Consider the following 17976-nt stretch of genomic DNA (forward strand, 5'->3'; position numbering starts at 1 on the left):
TCCAGTAGAAAAACTTAGCTTGAAGAAAAATCTAACTCCCTCTGGAGCAGGCCAGCTGCATCCTTTCTAGGCAGCATGTGGTTGTGGGTCTGGTTTGGAGTCCCCATAAGCCTAAAGCATCATTACCATTCAAAAGTTTACTCTTTCTTCTCTTCTCTTCTCTTCTTTTCTCTTTTTTCTTTCTTTTTTTTTTTTTCCCCAGCTGAAAATGTGCAGTATAATGAGGGCAGACTTGCAGTCCCCTCGAGTAACGGTTTTAGGACATAAACTGAGGGTGTGTATGGGGAATGGTATCAAGGCGCATGGACTGAATGGAAGCAGCAAAGCCTGCTGAAATAGGTGCTGGAGGACTGGACTGAACAAAGGGATCCAGACATGGGGTGGATCCACCCATCCTGTCCCTCAGAGTGAAATATTCACTGAACGGTACCCTAGATGTTGTCCCAGGGAGAACAGCCTGCGACTGAGCTAGCAACTAACCAGTATGGACCCCTACTTAGGGTCATTCCCTGCCTTTCTGTGATTTAGGAGGAGGGTGTGACCTCTGTGCATTTTCACCTCTGTGCATTTTGAGAGGCTCAAAATGACTTTAAAGCAGTTGTGCAGGAGCATTACAAGTTGCTCCATATGAGGAGCAGTGGATCAGGACCCCAGAGGTGCCAGGATTTCTGCCGCTTGGGTAGAGCAGAGCCTCTGCTGCCAACAGGACAGAGCCATCACCAGTTAGATAAACCACAGTTATTTTTACCTGCCATAACTGCAACAAAGGAAGTGTAAAGGAAGCAGAGTGCTGTAAGAGAAGGATTGGATAAGTTTAATTCAAACAAAAATGCAGTATAACAGCTAGCAAAATCCTCGGCTGGATCCCAGCTTGATATGTTATAACAATGGTTTTGTATTATTAATCCAATATGAATATTGATTTTACACTGACTATTGCCTGTCTAATTGTTAGATCTATCTTGGTAGAAGTCTGGCTCTGCTCTGTATATATGCGCTTTAAAGAAAAATATCTTCTTTTGGGTGCTATGGTAGTTCTGTAGTATGTAAATTGGCCTTAATTAAGAACTTAATATGAAAAAATTGCCACTGGATGGTGCTGCTTGCTATTCTAAGGACTTGATAAGATTGCCTGCTTTAAAAGATGCTGTCACCCAGGCTCCGCTTTTTACAGAACGCTATTTTTTGAAATAATAGGAGTCATATTTTCAACACTAAGTGTATAAACTAATTTCCAAATGTCCATTTTCTATTTTCGATTGCCTTTTAAAACTAATTTTGAACTGTATTTTGTTCAATTTGTGGAAGACTGTCAAGCACAAATGTGTTGCCCTGCCTTGCATACTATGCATGTTGTGGGAAGATTTTTTTTTCCTTTCTGTTTGAGACAGGCAATAGAACATTAAATTAGCTTAATTGAATGCTGGTGTTCAGCTTGTACCCTGCCTACGGCAATGAGAGGGGTAGAAAGCCATGAAGACTTAAAATTTTAACAAGGTGTTAGAACACACATACACTTCTAATGCACATAAACAGGGACGAGAACCACTCAGCTTCTTCTGGGGACAATGTCTTCTTTTGGCAAGGGCAAAAAGGAATGAACAAACATGAGAGAGTGTAGGGGCCAGGCTTGGAGGGAGATGTGATGGCATGTTCTAAAGAGGAAAAGAAATCCAGAGGAAAAAACTCAAGTGAGAAAGAGAGGAGATGTCAGGGATGAAAGACTCTCCAGAGGAACCAGTGGCTAGAGCAGATACCTTCTTGTGAAGGCAATGTGAGGGCTGAAGTTTTCGCAGTGCATGGCTGTAATTCTGTATGGTCATATTACCCTTCTGTTAAAAGAAGGCTGATGAAGATTCACACAGGGAAAGTAAAATAGGTTTGCCCCTCACTTTTGTGATTCGCTCCATGTAATTTCTTTACTAGAAATACACAGTCTCGTTAGTCTTGAGGATGCTGAGATAACTAGGGAAATACAGATGGTGGCATCTTCTTCAGTTTCAGAAAACATTCTGAAACTGCAAATATAATGAAGGGGTCTTGCAGTCCCAACAAATAATGCTTTTAGGACATAAAAATGAGGGTGTGCATTGGGAATGGTTTTAAGGCACGTGGACTGAATGGAGGCAGCAAAGCCTGCTGAGATAGGACTGGATTGAGCCTTGAAAAGGGTTGTGTAAGACTTGAAAGCTTGTTGGCAGGCCAGCCTGTCGATAATACAATGGCTTTGGAAATGTCAGCCCACAGTAGCAGTCTGGTTTATCATCTTCTAGGTAGCAACATAAGTCTTTTACTGGCTCATGATCAGCTCGCTCTGCTTTATTCACGTAGCAAGTGTTTTTCATAGCTAAAATATTATAGGAGTGAGATGCTTTGGCACAGAAAAATGATCACTATCCTGTCTTTCCACAGGGCTCCACTTTCTATTAATCTGAGCTGACTCAAGGCCTTGATTTACAGAACATCAGCTCATTCATCTCTGTGTGCCTCTGTCCAATTACACATTAAGACAAAACCCCCAAATTCATGGCAAATAAAAAGACTCACTTTTAAAATTTGACTTTGAGGAGGTCTCAAACTGTCAGGTGTTGTTGGATTTTCCCCTTAGAGTGTTTTCTGGAGGCGTATAAAAATAATTTTCTTACACCAGAACCATTCCAATAGGTAGAGGCTGGAAAATATCCAACTATGGCTTTAATGATATATTTTTGTATGAATCCAATAGAAATATTTACTAGGTATGACACTATACCTTTTTATCCCTAGTTCTCATCAGCAATATTCTGAGCTGGGAGATTATTTCAAAACCAGACTCAAAAGTCAAGCAGTCATTTCAACCCTCATCATAGAGGAATAAACCCTCATCTGGATCCTCTAGCCAACATCTGTACGAATGCTGTTTCCCTCCTTTCTGGCTCTACTGTTTTCTCCAGCTTTGCTTTCCCCCTGAGTTTCCGAGGCATGAAAATAATAAGGGTTTCAGTAGTCTTGCTCATCTCGCACAGTAAGGATGTGTTTATCCTTCCGTCGTTCAAGGGCTACTTTGAACCAGTTACCTCAATGTCCTGTGTCAGCATGAAGCTTTAGTCCATCCAGTTTTCTCTACAAACAGCAAGCAATGATGTTGCTGAGGAAGATAGCTCACAGATAGTGAAAAGATTGCAAATTGTGCACATTGTTTATTCAAAGCCTCTGATAGAGATATGGAGTAAGAAATTGTGTTGGGTTTGCGTGGCAAGGTTTTGGTAGCGGGGGGGGCTACCTACAGGGGTGGCTTCTGTGAGAAGCTGCTAGAAGCTCCCCCTGTGTCTGACAGAGCCAATGCCAGCCGGCTCCAAGACGGACCCACCGCTGGCCAAGGCCGAGCCCATCAGCGCCTCTGTGATAACATAATTATGAAGAAAAAAAACAGTTAGAGAGAGCTTTTGCAGCCAGAGAGAGGAGTGAGAAGATGTAAGAAACTCTGCAGACACCCAGGTCAGTGCAGAAGGAGGGGGAGGAGGTGCTCCAGGCACCGGAGCAGAGATCCCCCTGCAGCCCGTGGTGAAGGCCATGGTGAGGCAGGCTGTCCCCCTGCAGCCCATGGAGGAAGGATGAGGGGGTGTAGAGATTCCACCTGCAGCCCGTGGAGGACCCCACGCCGGAGCAGGTGGAGGCACCTGAAGGAGGCTGCGGCCCCGTGGGAAGCCCACGTTGGAGCAAGCTCCTGGCAGGACCTGTGGACTCGTGGAGAGAGGACCCCACGCCGGAGCAGGTTTGCTGGCAGGAGTTGTGACCCCGTGGGGGACCCACACTGGAGCAGTCTGCTCCTGAAGGTCTGCACCCCGTGGGAAAGACCCATGCTGGAGAAGTTCATGAAGGACTGTCTCCTGTGGGAGGGACTCCATGCTGGAGCAGGGGAACGGTGAGAGGAGTCCTCCCCCTGAGGATGAAGAAGCGGCAGAAACACCGTGAGATGAACTGACCGTAACCCCCATTCCCCGTCCCCCTGTGCCGCTGAGGTGGGGGAAGGTTGAAGCCAGGAGTGAAGTTGAGCCCGGGAAGATGGGAGGGGTGGGGGGAGGTGTTTTAAGAGTTGATTTTATTTCTCATTCCTCTACTCTGTTTTGCTTGGTAATAAATTAGATGAATTCCCTCTCTAAGTTCAGTCTGTTTTGCCCGAGACGATAATTGGTGAGTGATCTCTCCCTGTCCTTATCTCGACCTACAACCATTTCGTTATGCCTTTTCTCCCCTGTCTAGTGAATGAGGGGAGTGAGAGAGCGGCTCTGGTGGGCACCTGGCCTCCAGCCAGGGTCAACCCACCACAGAAATACCTTTGAAGAATCTAGAATTGGCTTATAGATTTTCTATATAGAAGAGGGGAATGAATTAATCAATTTATTCACAGAAAATAATTTGATCTCCTTAAGTCTCTTTTTCTCTCTCTCCTTCTACGCATTGTGTTTTATATATAGAATGAATTGATGTCAGCTGGTGAAACTTAATGTAGTTACTTAATCATAGAATTTCAAGGCTATCTGTCCTAGACAAAACTCCCAAGATATCCCTACCTTGTATTTCTTAGCCTGTTCAGTCAACATACCATAGGAGTAAAAGTGAACTAACACAGCATTAACTTGGATACCATATAGTATTACTTTTAATCACCTTTTATTTAAGATAATAATCTTGTGTAGTGCCATCTTATGTTTTGAAACACAGCATTAAGAAGTGGCAAACTGCTGCCTTCTATACCTTTTCCTAAGGCAGGGTTGTTTATACCATGACTTTCTCCACTGACATTGAATCAGAACAAGTAATTTGGCCCACTATCTGAGTGAAGATGGATATTATAGCACAATGTCATAGATGGGTGCTTTCATATCTTGGAGTTGTGTAGATGTTCTTCAGGAGTTACATAGTTTGCTGTAGAATCTAATGTTTCTATTTAAAAAAAAACCCAAGTCTTTCAGGGTTGGGAATTTGTCAGTACAAAGAGCTTATTGAATGTATATTGTAAATCTTATTTTCACAGGGTTACAGAGATCAGCCATTTATTGTGCAACTAATAAGAATGCATGTTTATACTAAAATATGCAGTTAATGTTTCCAAGTCCACAGACCTCTCCAGTCTGTGTTCTTGACTGATCTTGTGCACATATTTAATGCATATGGTAGTACTATTATACTGAATCACCACTGAATTCTTATAAAAATGAGTAAGCTGTTGGTCCAGGGTTTTTGTATTGTTTTTTCTTTCCCCTCTCCCCACCCAATAAGGCATACTTGTGTACACTGATGCAGTTTGGATGTATTTTGACTTACAAAAATGAGCCTAGTAATAAGATTTTATAAAAATGTAACCTTAAGACTTATTTTATGATTCACATGGCTGAATATGTATAGAATACACATAGACAGTGTTCTAATATGCAGACAAAGATATAAATAGCTGTTCTCACTGTCAGTGATTTTTGTGATGCTTGTAGTCACTTTGGGATCCTTGATGCACATCATCCTTCTGCAGCTGTAGACTGCGTGGTTGCCTCAAGAGCTGCTGTATTCCATCCCTGAATACTGCATCAGTATGTCATGCTTTCTAAGCTATGTCAAGCAACTCCCTTTTGCTTCATTAAAATCCCTACAGAATTTACTTGCTATTGCTTAACTAAGTAATTCTAAGGCAATTAATTTTCTGTTATCATTCATTTTGCACAGCTGTTGAGACATATCCTCTGTTAAGGGGTTCCCGTGTGCTGGGTAGAGTGTCCCGCAGCTGAAGAAGCAGCAGAACTGCTTCTGCAGAGCTCGTGTAGGGAGCAAACCAAGGGGAGGAGGGCAAGGAGGTAAAACATTAGCTGCCACGATGAGCTGAAGGGGAGGTATGTTGCTATGCCTTCACTAACTGGTACTGGTTAGACAGTCTGTTTAATATAGGCGAGCATGAAGAAAATCAAGTAAATATGGCTGGCTCCATTGACTTTCTTTTTCTGCTGCTCTGATCTCATCTGTTCCTGACTATATCACATATTTCTAGTCTGTTGGTTTACATTCTGTCCAAATTGTGCAATTTGCCAGAAGTAAAGCAAATTTTCATGAACTGAGAATTTGATGCCATTCAGCTTTGAAGTGTATCTACTGCAGGGCACAGTTCAAAGTATTGCAAGACTCTTTTTGACCCTTGTTGATTTCTAACATAAGCTCAAATTTTCAGTTACGTTGCTTGACAGAGTTAGGAAAAATTACCTAAATTATTTAGCTAAATTACCATTATTTTCTGCAAATTTCAGTTTTGATTTCAGCTTCTGATGCCAGTTTCAGGCTTCAGAATTATTTTTTCCAAACTGCAAGTGGATAAAATATGAGTAACATGAAAGACTGAAGTTTTGTCTGTATCCTGCTAAACCAGCTGGAATAGTCCAAGCCAAAGCAGACCACCAAAATTTATAAAGTACATGACAGCAAATGATAAGATAATCTTCATCAAGGAATCTGACTGAAGAGCACATTTTCAGAGGCAGTCAGGCTAATACTGTCTTGATTATCTTTAGGAAAAACAAACTCTTTGTCTTTGAAAAAAACGTCTTCCACTGCTGAGGATATCTTCTTTTAATGCAATAAACCCTATTAAAATATGAAAAGGAATAGATATGAAACATAAAGTCAGGGAAAAAAACTATCCTAGAGCAAATTTTACTCTCCTTCTCTCCCTCCTTATCCCATGAGAATAAAGAATTGAACTAGAGACTTTATAAAGTCTAAGAGGGATTTGGCTGCTGATTTTATAGGGAAGGTTTCAGCTACTCTGGAGGTAGGCGAAAAATTGCACAAACCCCATATGTGGATATAGGCTTGGAAATAACTGCCTCCTGTTGAAATGCAGCAATGCTGCCACTCTATCAAATGAAAATTACTTTATGAGTAAAATAAGTAGTTTAATGCAACAGGCTTCACTGGAGAAAAAAATGGATAAGAAATGAATTGGGGCTGCATTTGAAGCTTTACATTAAAGTCACTGACAGTCATCTTTCAACTGCCATTTATCACTTATAAAGAAGGACTTGTGGAAATAAAATAATTGGTATGATGTATCATTTATCAAATATCTTAAGAAGCACATTTTAGAAATATGCAAGTCCTCGATTTCAGCTGGGAAATGTATGCTCTGAAATAGCACACAGGTCACCATTCAATTGGCTTCTAAATAATTTCCTTTTACTTCTTGGAGCACTGTACAAGATAAAGTGTTTGGAATTTAGAACCATTTTTATAATAATGCTGTTGCAGTCTACCAAAAGATTTGATGAACTCTGTGCAAACATTCCAAAGCACTTTCAGACAGATACACAAATTTAAATCTGCAGATGGTCTAGGTTGTCTAAATCCTGTTTGCATTATAGCTCTGGACGTGTATATTTTTAATTAATATCAAGCACAAAGACTTGTGGCGTAAATGATTTGGGTTGCTTTAATTTCTTACTTTAAAATTTACTTCTGAATTAAAAGTATCAAAACTATCACACAAAACCAGCATTCAGCACATTGTGTTTATCACACAGCAGTCAATCATGAGACAAACTTCCTACAGATAATTATGCAACAAAATCATCATGGAAGTTTTTCCTAACTTTTTTCAGTTTTGCACCTGAATAGTCTTTGTTCATTCTTCAGGATATATTTTTGTATATCCTTCTTGAAAAATCACTAGGATGAAGGAACTGACAGATGACTCCATTTGTACAGCATTTCCCCCCCATCTTTCTGCAGAAATTAAAGGAAAGTTCACCCATAGGTGACAGCAAACTCTTGAAAACTGAAAATGCAGTCAACCCAATGTATGCAATTAAGTATACAGTGGTGACAGCAAATATGCAAAAGTAACAATATAAAAAAATCTAAACCCAATCAAATCTCAGAAAAACCATGATATCTTTCTGAGAGCTGCAAAAGAGCTATCTAACGTGGGTGGTGATTAGATGAGGAGAAAGCCTCCAGCCTGAGGACAGCTGAGGATTCCCCAGTAGCTTACCCTTGAACTTACTTTGCCCTAGTAAGTAGCTGATCTCCTTCCCTAACTGACATCTCTGCGTCGTGTCTTTTATTGGAGAGAACTGTAAGGTCTAATTACTGCACCCCGTTGTCAGCCACAAGAACTGTCGAATGTTCTCAAATGCCTCCCACCTTTGCAGAATCGGAAGGGCCATACGTGTGCGTTCATATCAACGCTCTGAAACTGGAAATCAAAGATGAAACAGTGACCTGTCACGCACATTTCTGTGGGAGCTGGTGGGAGTTGTAATCTGTGCTACGTACTTTTAGGTTCTTAGGACATAAAAACTTTGGTCTGATCTCCTGCTTTATCACTACGAATAGGTTATGCTCCAATGCATTTTGAAGACAAACATAGGAGAATGAGACAGATTTTTCTTTTGACTCCTATATTAGTCATTTATATATTTATTTTTCTACTAATTTGTTAAATTGCTTAGTTGTTTACTATTACTGTTAAAAATTTATATCCAAGGGAAAAAAGAACAAAGCCAAGTCTTTCCTTTTTTCTTTCCCCTTGCAAGCAGGCAGGAGGGCCTTGAGATGTCCACACTCTAATGTTTCTTATCAGCAAAATGTTTCTTATGAAATTAGCAGCAAATGAAATATTTCTAGACTGCCTTATTTCTTTCTCAGAAATAATTCTGACTTGTGCCTGAATAATATTTAAACACATTAATAGTAAGTGCTGTTAATTAGATTTGATCTTTCATACTGTGATTTTCATTAATTACATTCTTACTTTATTTTACACAATTTATGATCTTCTAGACATGGTGGATTAAATAACTACAAAAGAGCACTTGGAGGAAAAAGCCCATTTTCAGGGCATGCTTGCTTTTACACTTTCTCCTTGAGAATTTTAAGTGCAATTTATTCATTAGATACACAGACGTGGACAAATATCCACATAGCGTAGTAATTGTTGCAGTATGAAATGAATGTCTGTGTTTTGGTCAGAGGCTCGGATCCTATTTTCAGATGCATTGCTTGAACGCTACGGAAACATCAGAGGTGGGGGAGAAGCAATGTGCAGGGCGGGGTTAGCCTCTACACTGGTGAAAGCAGCTTTTGAGGAACTGAGGAGACTGTGGCCAAGGCGTCCAGCAGATTCTAGCTGAAGTATATGGCTTTCTTGAAGCCAAACAGTTTGCAGAGAAAATGCTGATGTAAAAAAAAACACTTTATGAAGGAAGAAAACTCTGCGTGTGTGAGACAGAAAGCAGGTGCACAGGTTCGCCGGGTCCATCTGTGCCCCAGACCACAAACTAGACCTAGGAACTCCAAGCCTTGCATGTCTGTGTATGTGTGGGATCCACCTGCCCAGGCCTGAGCTGTTTGCTTGGGAATTGCTTTGTAGACATTGGAGATGAACAAGCACCTATAAAGAATGAGGTGGATCACCTCCTTGGCACATGTCTTCCTCCCATGGAAACCAACAGGACTGTCCTTAAGTTGGGGAAGATGAATTGCTTTCCTTCGTGGGTTGTCTGTTGGCAAATATAAGAAACTGGTTCTGAAGTCCCTTCTCTGCCTTGAGATCAGAGCTGAGACTTCCTAGTAAGGTTTTGCACAGGCTTTTTACATTATTTTTTTTTTAATAACATCCTGTAGTAATCAGCCATTCTCAGGTCTTTTTGAAGGGGAGTGGGGTAGAATAAGGAAAAACCCTCACCCTAACAAACCAAGAAAAGAATCTGCCACAGGATTTTTTTATCCTTTTCCCTCCTCCTTTTTAATAGTAAGGAGATGTTTAGAGGAGTCTCTGGTCAATTCTTACCCTTTGTTGCAGATTGTCCACAGGACCCTCGCAGCCATGCTGGGCTCTTTGGCAGCGTTAGCCGCCTTAGCTGCTGTTGGGGAGGTAAGTTATCAAACTGTAAGTGCTCACCTTGCTTCTGGGTGTGATATCATAAATTTCCATGTATGCCCTGTTGTGACTGGGCGCGTGACAGAGCAGTGTTTTTTAAGAGAGGGGGATGGTAGGGCAGATATTGGGATGGGGAAGCATCTTGGGGAAAACAAGTCAGCCTAGGGTATAGACCAGAAGAGTAGGAAAAAGTCAGTTGATGCTATCTTGTTCTGATTTGCCGGAAGCTGAGTACAGCCATTTTCAGCTTAATTCGGAGTTACTTTAACACTGTTATTTTCAGTAATGTTAGGTTACCAAGCAAACCTAAATGGAAATACATTGCCTTATAATACCCTAAATAATTACACCTCATGTTTACACCTTCCAATCCTTTTGTTTCCTCCCTGCTTACTCTTAGTTGATATTTAGTGAAACCCCTGAATGATTTTCTCTGTTTTTCTCATAACTGGTCACCACATCATTGCTATGTTCCCTTAAATTCCCTCCAGTTTGTTCACAGGTGAAGGGGTATGCTTTTGTTCTCTTACCAAAAAGGAAACTGGGGTGTACCATATAATTCGGTTATCTTTTATTTCTGTAATGTTACATAAGGAACAACTAGATAAACCGATACCCTAATGTAGGCTTGTGATAATGACCCGCTTAGGATACCAGCAGTACTTTGAATTAGTAGTAATAATAATAATAGCAGTAATACTAATAGTACTAGTGGCAATAATAAAGAGTCCTTTTTGTGTACCTTGTAGGAACACTTATTAATTTCAATCATAGCTTATTTAAATGATTCGTCAATTAAGTGGAGTCTATATTTCATAGCTAATCATAAGTTAGATGTTTCGTGGCATTCACTGGCAATTGTGTTTTCTGATTGCAGAGGCCAAGTATGGTCAAAGTGGTGGAGTGGATTGATTACGAGACACTGGCGCTGCTGTTTGGAATGGTAACTAAAATGTAGCTTTTGCTCTCAATGTGCTGCAATAATCACATTCAATATAGACATGTTTCCCTTTTAAACATTTTGTTAATTGCACTTTACTGAGACATGTTATGATGAAAATTTGGGCCTTAAGGGATTTATCAAAAAGGAGGATGATCAGACCTCTGAAGGAGCCTTTTGAAAACATTGACCCTTTTCCGTCTTTTTTTTTTTTTTAAGTAAATCTGTGAAATTGTGTTGATAACATACGGAAAGCATCCTTGAGGTCTATAAATGGAAAGACCTGTTTAAGTGCCAAGTATTATCACTCTCATTTATCTTGTTAATTTTGTTTACCCAAAACCTTCCTCAAACACACTCTGCTGGAAAAGTGGTTTTCTTTGTCTTAGTCAGTGCTATGTTTGGAGCCAAAAAAAAACCCAAAACCCAAACAAAAATGCTCTCCAGAAATGTAGGAGAAATATCTGGTTAGATTATAATCATATATTATTTTAATGACTTTGCCCAGAACTATTTATGGTAAAAAGAGTTGTCCCAGTGGTATTAAACTCTAACACAAAATATACAATATACAGAGACAAAATTACAATTTTTTGTTGCCATTCTGAGCTTTTCTTATTTTCTGACACTGGTCCCTGCTCCTCACCTTCCCCACAGAAAAAGAAAGAAAAAAAAAAAATCTCTTGGGAGCAAAGATGGAAGGACAGGAAACCTCCCAGAAATGTGGGAAAATGCAAGTAACTCTTGGAGCCACTATCGTCTGCACTCTGTGGAGCATTACGACAGAAAGCAAACACACTTATTGGCCCTTCTTGATTAATGACATAAGGGAGATACATTGAGTACTTAATGCATGATGACCACTTAGTCACTACAAATAAAATTCAACCAGGCTAGTATGACATTTACAGACTGCTTATGTTGAGAACTAAATTTCACCGTATGACGCATTAACAAGAGATATCTGGCAGCTCTAGTGGATATCCTAATATGATGGTGATCAGATTCTCAGAGCTGTGTCAGATAAGAAGGACTTTTGTCAGGATCACAAACTACATTGCTTTGGTTTTGTAATAATTGTGTAATAATTCAGTTGCAAGCTATTCTCTTTTTCTTCATCTTTCGGCAGATGGTTTTGGTGGCTATATTTTCAGAGACTGGATTCTTTGACTACTGTGCAGTAAAGGTAGGGTTGTTTTGGTACTCTTAATTTTTATTCGATTAATCAAGTCAGTATTCAATCACACCTGTTAGACCAAGCACTGTCTTTGAAGAACCTTTCTTAGGGCAGTGTATACTTATCCCATTAGAAATGTCAGTGGTCAACTTGTAATTTTGAAAAAATCTCTTAGGGATGAAAGGAAGCCCTTAGGGCCATTCTGCTTCTACAGGAGAAAGGTAAAGCTCCCCAGTAAAGCTGAGTTATACCGCTGACTTCCCCAGGACTGTGGTTCTGCTGTAACTGAAATCTGTATTTATGCTTCGCAGTGGGAGAGAGGAAATATGGGAAGTATCATTAGCTTTATGATCACACATGAAAAATGGCCACAGACTTTTGCACAGTAGCAGAAACAAAGATTACATGAAAAGGGTAATTCTGATGGATTGATTGTAAAGCTAGTATTACCCATGGTGAGGGACTCCTTCACCTGCTGCAAATCTTAATTTTCTTGAGAAGGGTGGAAAGAAAGAAAACAAAAGTGACAAGGAGGACTGCTTTGAACACAGAAACCCTAAGCAAAACACGGGTGGACACAATTCCTGCCTACACAGATGTCCAGACTGTGTAACCCTGGCAGTGCTGCTCCGAGGACGGGGAAGGTGTCCCAGCGTGTCAAGGGTGTGGGAGGTGTGAACCACCTCGGTCCACCTGGGCATGCAGGCAGAAGGTGGGAGCTCAGCCCTGCTCCTACCACAGACCTCCTTCGTGCCTGGCAGTGGAGCGTGGTGTCTCCGCAAACTTGTTTCTTCTTCTGCATGATGGAAATGTTTGCTCACTTCCACGAAATGTTTTCTTGCTAAATTAATTAATACTGGAGAGGGTGCTGTTGTAGGTGCATGGAGTAGTACATGCTCTGAGCTCACTGTTGCCTCATCTTTGGTGAAGTCATTTTATCTATCATTTTTTGAAAGCTAAGTTGGAGTGATCTAGTCCTTTAATTTTGTTTCTATTTGTTTGGTTTTATTAGGCTTATCGATTCTCTAGGGGCAAGGTGTGGGGCATGATTACGCTTCTGTGCCTCATTGCTGCAATTCTTTCTGCATTTTTGGACAACGTTACCACGATGCTACTCTTTACTCCAGTAACCATAAGGTATTTTATTGTTATGGTTTTGGACTTGGTCTTTTATAGCCAGCAATCAGTAGTAGACATGTGTCCAAAATGCTCGTTTGGACTTTTTTTGATCATCTAAATGGAAATCGATGCTTCAAATACTCCTATTGTAGTAGGGTAAAGAGCTAACTTTTTCAAAGGGATCGGTTGCCTTTTCCCTTTGTGTTAATAGTGAGCACATATCTGAAGCCTGTTACACTGCCTTGGCAGCTAACTCTTCTGGTTTGTCTCCATATCTGAACTGCAATAGCATATCGCACCAAATGCTCCCTAGTAGATGAAATCTTTTTCCTGTAAGCAGGGAGAATTTTTTAATTAAAGCTGCCTTGTCCTTTACTGGCTAACATCTATATACAATTTTAGGTAGTAATTTATGTTTTAGTGAAGTTGTTATCCTTTCTAATACTAGTGACAAATAATTTTAAAAAAAATCTCCTATTTTGGAATATGAGGCTCTGAATTTTCTTCCTGCTGGTGATCATGACATTGATACAGCCATTGGTTAATTCCACAATTTGAGATTAGATATTTGGAACTTTTAATAGAGAACAGTGAATTTAATTACTTCATATTTCTGAAAATTAATAACATGTGATTTGCAACTACATTTAATCAATGCGTGATTATGAATTACTGTTTAACCTGAATTTAACCCGTCTGGCCAGGCAAATCTGGTTAATCTAGTTCAGTTTCAGAAAGATCTAGTGTGTTTTTAAAATGATCCTGCGTGATGTAATGCTTGCAGTCGTTATCACATAAAAGTACACAAAATTCTATTAAGATATGCTCCCACTTTAAAATGTAGTGTAAAGCAGTAAAAAACAATTTTGCAAATGGAATTTATTCTAGATTGGGAAACAGCTGGTGAATGAAGGCTCCATTTGTCTTCTGTCCGATTATATTTTAAATAGATCACGTTGCCTTACTCCAATCAATAATTCCACCGCTAGCAGTAAGCGAGACTGGAACTATTAAACATCAAGTTTTCTTTACCTGTGTTGCAGAATATTTTGAATTAACTATAATTGGGAATGGATTGAAATCCAGATGTCAATGCAACATGAATTACTGTTCACAGGCAGAGCTACTGTAGCATTTATTTTATTTTCAAAGAATCATAGAACAGCCCAGGTTGCAAGGGACCTCAGAAGACTATCTGGTCCAACCTTTCATGGGAAAGGGAGCCTAGATGAGATTATTTAGCACCCTGTTCTGTCACGCCTTGAAAACCTCCAGTGGTGGGGACTCTACCACCTCCCTGAGGAGGTTGTTCCAGTCATTAATTGTTCTCACCATAAAAAATTTTTTCTTATGTTGAAATGAAGTCTCTCCCAGTGTGACTTGTACTTGTTGCCCCTTGTCTTCTTCATGTGGCTCCATGTGAAGAGAGAGCGTCTGCCTTTGTAGCCACCCTTTAAGTACTGGAGTTTTATACTAAAAGTATAATAAGTACTTTAGTTTTGTACTAAATGAGTTTGTAACACTGAAGAAGGTGAAACTCAGTATGCAGGAAACATTTATATTTGAATCACTATCAAAGCTAAAATAAAATTTTACCTTGCCTAGTAAAGCCACATAATTGCCTATTTCTAAAAGCTTCATGCTGGGGATAATTTTTTTTTTTTTTTAATCTTACTGCCATTGTCTTCAGCTCTTGTCTACAGCTTCACTGTGTTGCACTGCACTGTCATTGCTATGGAGATAAAGCTTGCAGAAAATCCTACTGACTCTATGAATATAAGGATTTATATTTCCATTAATAAGGCATAAAACATGATACTTGTTTCACTCTGCATTTTGTAGTAAGATGATAAAAAAAATAACTACCCCTTTTTAGCTATAGTTTATTTTCAAGATACTTTGTTATTGTGAACTGGAAAAGGCTAATGGTTGTTCACATGGGGAATTATATAACCAGGGTAAGTAAACGGAAGAAGTTTGATCCTACCACATAGCTGACACATTCTGACGGTTTTATAGTTTGGGCTTGGCCTTTCTTGGCATACGTCAGAGGTTCTTTCTTCAAGCTACCTCTAGGCCCATCAAAAATAAAGAATCAGTAAAGAAAAGTTGTTATATTTTGAAACACTTGGACAGCAAGAAGCGATGAAGTTAAAATTGCAAGTACAATTGTGGTCTTGTACCACAGTTGATACAATTGGGCCAGCTGTACTATGAAGTACCCTTTAAATCCATAATTTTGTGCTGTTGGTGAAATAGTGTATTTTTGCAGTTATTTTGTTCTGGAGTTTTTATGTGCTGACATATGCGTCATCTGACAGTGGTTTTTCTGAGTTTTAAACTGACACTTTCGGCCACAGTGTAAGTCTATCAAGTTAAGCTTTTGTGTAATACACTCTTTTTGAAATACCGGTTTTAATAATACAGACTTAGACTGAATAGTAAAGCTCAACTCTTCCTTCAGAGAAACGTGTGACAGCACTACAGCGAAAGTGATCCTGAGAAAGTTTTCTTGCTGCCCACTCTTCCCCCCCATCCTGTATTAGGTAGAGGAGACAATTTAAACGTGGGCTCCATCCTTACACCCTGGAGCAACATTTCAATAAGCCATGACCTGAAAAGCAGTCATTCCTTATTCCAAAGTCCTTAGGTGTGACCTTACCTTTCAGCCTTTAATACCACAGCCCAAGTGTAAAGTCAAATGTGTACTTCAGAAATGAGCAGATTGTGCGGATCTGTGCGTAAATGTAATTTGTGCGAGTTGAAGTAATCTGCGTGAAGATTACTGGGTGTAAGTGGGCTCTGAGTTGAAATGGATTGTGAGGTTACTGAGTCAATCCCAGTATTTGCCAGAGCACTTTAAGATGCTTCTTTTTAAAGAAGAATTTTACTTTTTCTTATTAAAGAAACGTCTTACTAAAGAAGCATTAAATATTTTTGAACTGCTAAAAATATTTTGAGATTTTTTTTTAATAATGAAGAATGTGTATTTCCTAACCTTGTTGCATTACAAATAGAAATACTCATGATCAAACTGTAGACAAGGGGAAAAATAGGAACAGAATAAACCAGATAAACCTAGGCTGAAAGCTGAGGTCACTAAGAGATGATTCATGGCTAAAAGGTTGCCTGCACAATCCTCTACCACTGCTTCCCACGTGAAAGTTGACAACTGATGCTGAGTACAGAGCCTGTGATTGCCCAGAGTAGTTTTCCATAGGTCAGTGTGACCTGTGGACCATGGTTTAAAAAGTTGTATGACACCAAAAATTTGAAATGCTATTTTCTGTGTAGTCCAACTCTTGTAATAGTTGATTACTTTTGACGAAATGCTTTTTAAAATGCATCAGTTATGTTACCATTAACTATTGCATTATAAATGTAAAAAAACCCCAAACCTATCTTTTTTGCATTTATATTGCTATGATTACTGTAACACATATAAAATTAAAACTTTAACAATACACACACACACAAATATTATGTTTAAAATCCTGCAATTTTTCAGTGGAATGACTGTATTTTGTAAATTTTATAAGTTTTAAGATTTAAGGTAATTTAGTCATAGGGTAATTTAATTCTCTTTATACTGCAGGCTCTGCGAAGTACTTAACCTTGATCCTAGGCATGTCCTGATTGCAGAAGTAATCTTCACAAATATTGGGGGGGCTGCCACAGCTGTTGGGGATCCTCCAAATGTGATTATTGTTTCAAAGCAGGAGCTGAGAAAGAAGGTACGTATTGCAAGCTGCTCGGCTACTAAAATTAAATACTGATGTTGACTTACGCAGCATTGAACCTTCTCTTCCCCCAGACAGCCATATAAACAGAACAGAATCCACTTTTTCTGCCACGCTATTTCTTTCTTAGTAGGATGATCAGGCAGAACAGAGTGATCTTTTGGGGACAAAATTGCAATGAAGAAGAGACTTTTTGCTAAGGACTGAGAATACCAGTTTCCATTATTTTTGATGTTGGGGGAAGGGTTTCCTTGTCAATGGCAAAGTGAAGAAGGAAGCAAAACAATAAAGGGTTGTAAAGAGAGGGCAGCAAGCTGGAAGAAAAGAAAAATGTGAAAACGAAGATTAAAATCCAAAATTTTTTTTTCACAATAGGCTTTCTCTCAAAAGTTTAATATATTGAGACAATTTGTTTCCTTTTCAGAAATTTCAAACCAGAAATAATTGTCCATACACAAAACCCCACAACGTGAGCGGCTGCATTGCCCCCATAGAGCAGTGTCATACCCGACTCCACTGCAGGCAGAGACTTTGTCCTTCACCCGCAGCCCAAGGGGGTGTGGGGGGTGACAGGAGAGGGGGGCTCCTGCCATGCAGCACGGGACGCAGCTGGCTCCCACCTCCTGCCAACACCGTGGTATCCCCAGGCTGCAGTGGCAGATTTTAACTTCCAGCACTTGACTCTTCTATTTACGGATAAAATCTTTTCATTTTTCTGGGTGACCGGTGCTAAAGGGAAGGTTATAGTGGCTGGTGCTGGGTGGGACAGCAGCACTCCAGATGACTGCCAGCAGGACCGTCCTGGTCCCACCATCTCCTCCAACCCACATGGCCCTCTCCACCCTGCAGATGGGCAGAGCCACTGCTGGCACGTGTTCACGTTTGCAGCCTTCAGCTTCTTCAAAGGAGCTGGCGTTTGCAAGAGTTTTCCGTGCTTTCAGCTATCGCTGCCACCCTTGAACAGGAGGACACCAAGTCCCACTTCTGCCTCCGGCACCGTGCTCCCTGGCATCCCGCGGTGCGTCACCCGTCCCTGGTGTGCCGAGGGCAGCAGAGAGGCAGTCTGCTCAGGATGCAAGGGGCAGCCCCTGCGGGGATG

The 17976-nt window shown here is 40.2% G+C and overlaps 1 protein-coding gene across 4 annotated transcripts in view; it reads left to right on the forward strand.

Moving 5' to 3' along the window:
* Positions 1 to 17976, forward strand: part of OCA2 (OCA2 melanosomal transmembrane protein) — a 226474-nt gene that overhangs the window by 72991 nt on the left and 135507 nt on the right. For all 4 annotated transcript variants that reach the window (XM_054813838.1, XM_054813836.1, XM_054813837.1 and 1 more), the window contains 5 exons: positions 9824 to 9895; positions 10779 to 10844; positions 11971 to 12027; positions 13031 to 13155; positions 16733 to 16871. In XM_054813838.1, the coding sequence (XP_054669813.1) occupies positions 9824 to 9895; positions 10779 to 10844; positions 11971 to 12027; positions 13031 to 13155; positions 16733 to 16871 (459 nt within the window). The remainder of the gene's footprint in view (positions 1 to 9823; positions 9896 to 10778; positions 10845 to 11970; positions 12028 to 13030; positions 13156 to 16732; positions 16872 to 17976) is intronic.

Source organism: Grus americana, chromosome 1 (genome assembly GCF_028858705.1).
Source record: "Grus americana isolate bGruAme1 chromosome 1, bGruAme1.mat, whole genome shotgun sequence".
Lineage (NCBI taxonomy): Eukaryota > Metazoa > Chordata > Aves > Gruiformes > Gruidae > Grus > Grus americana.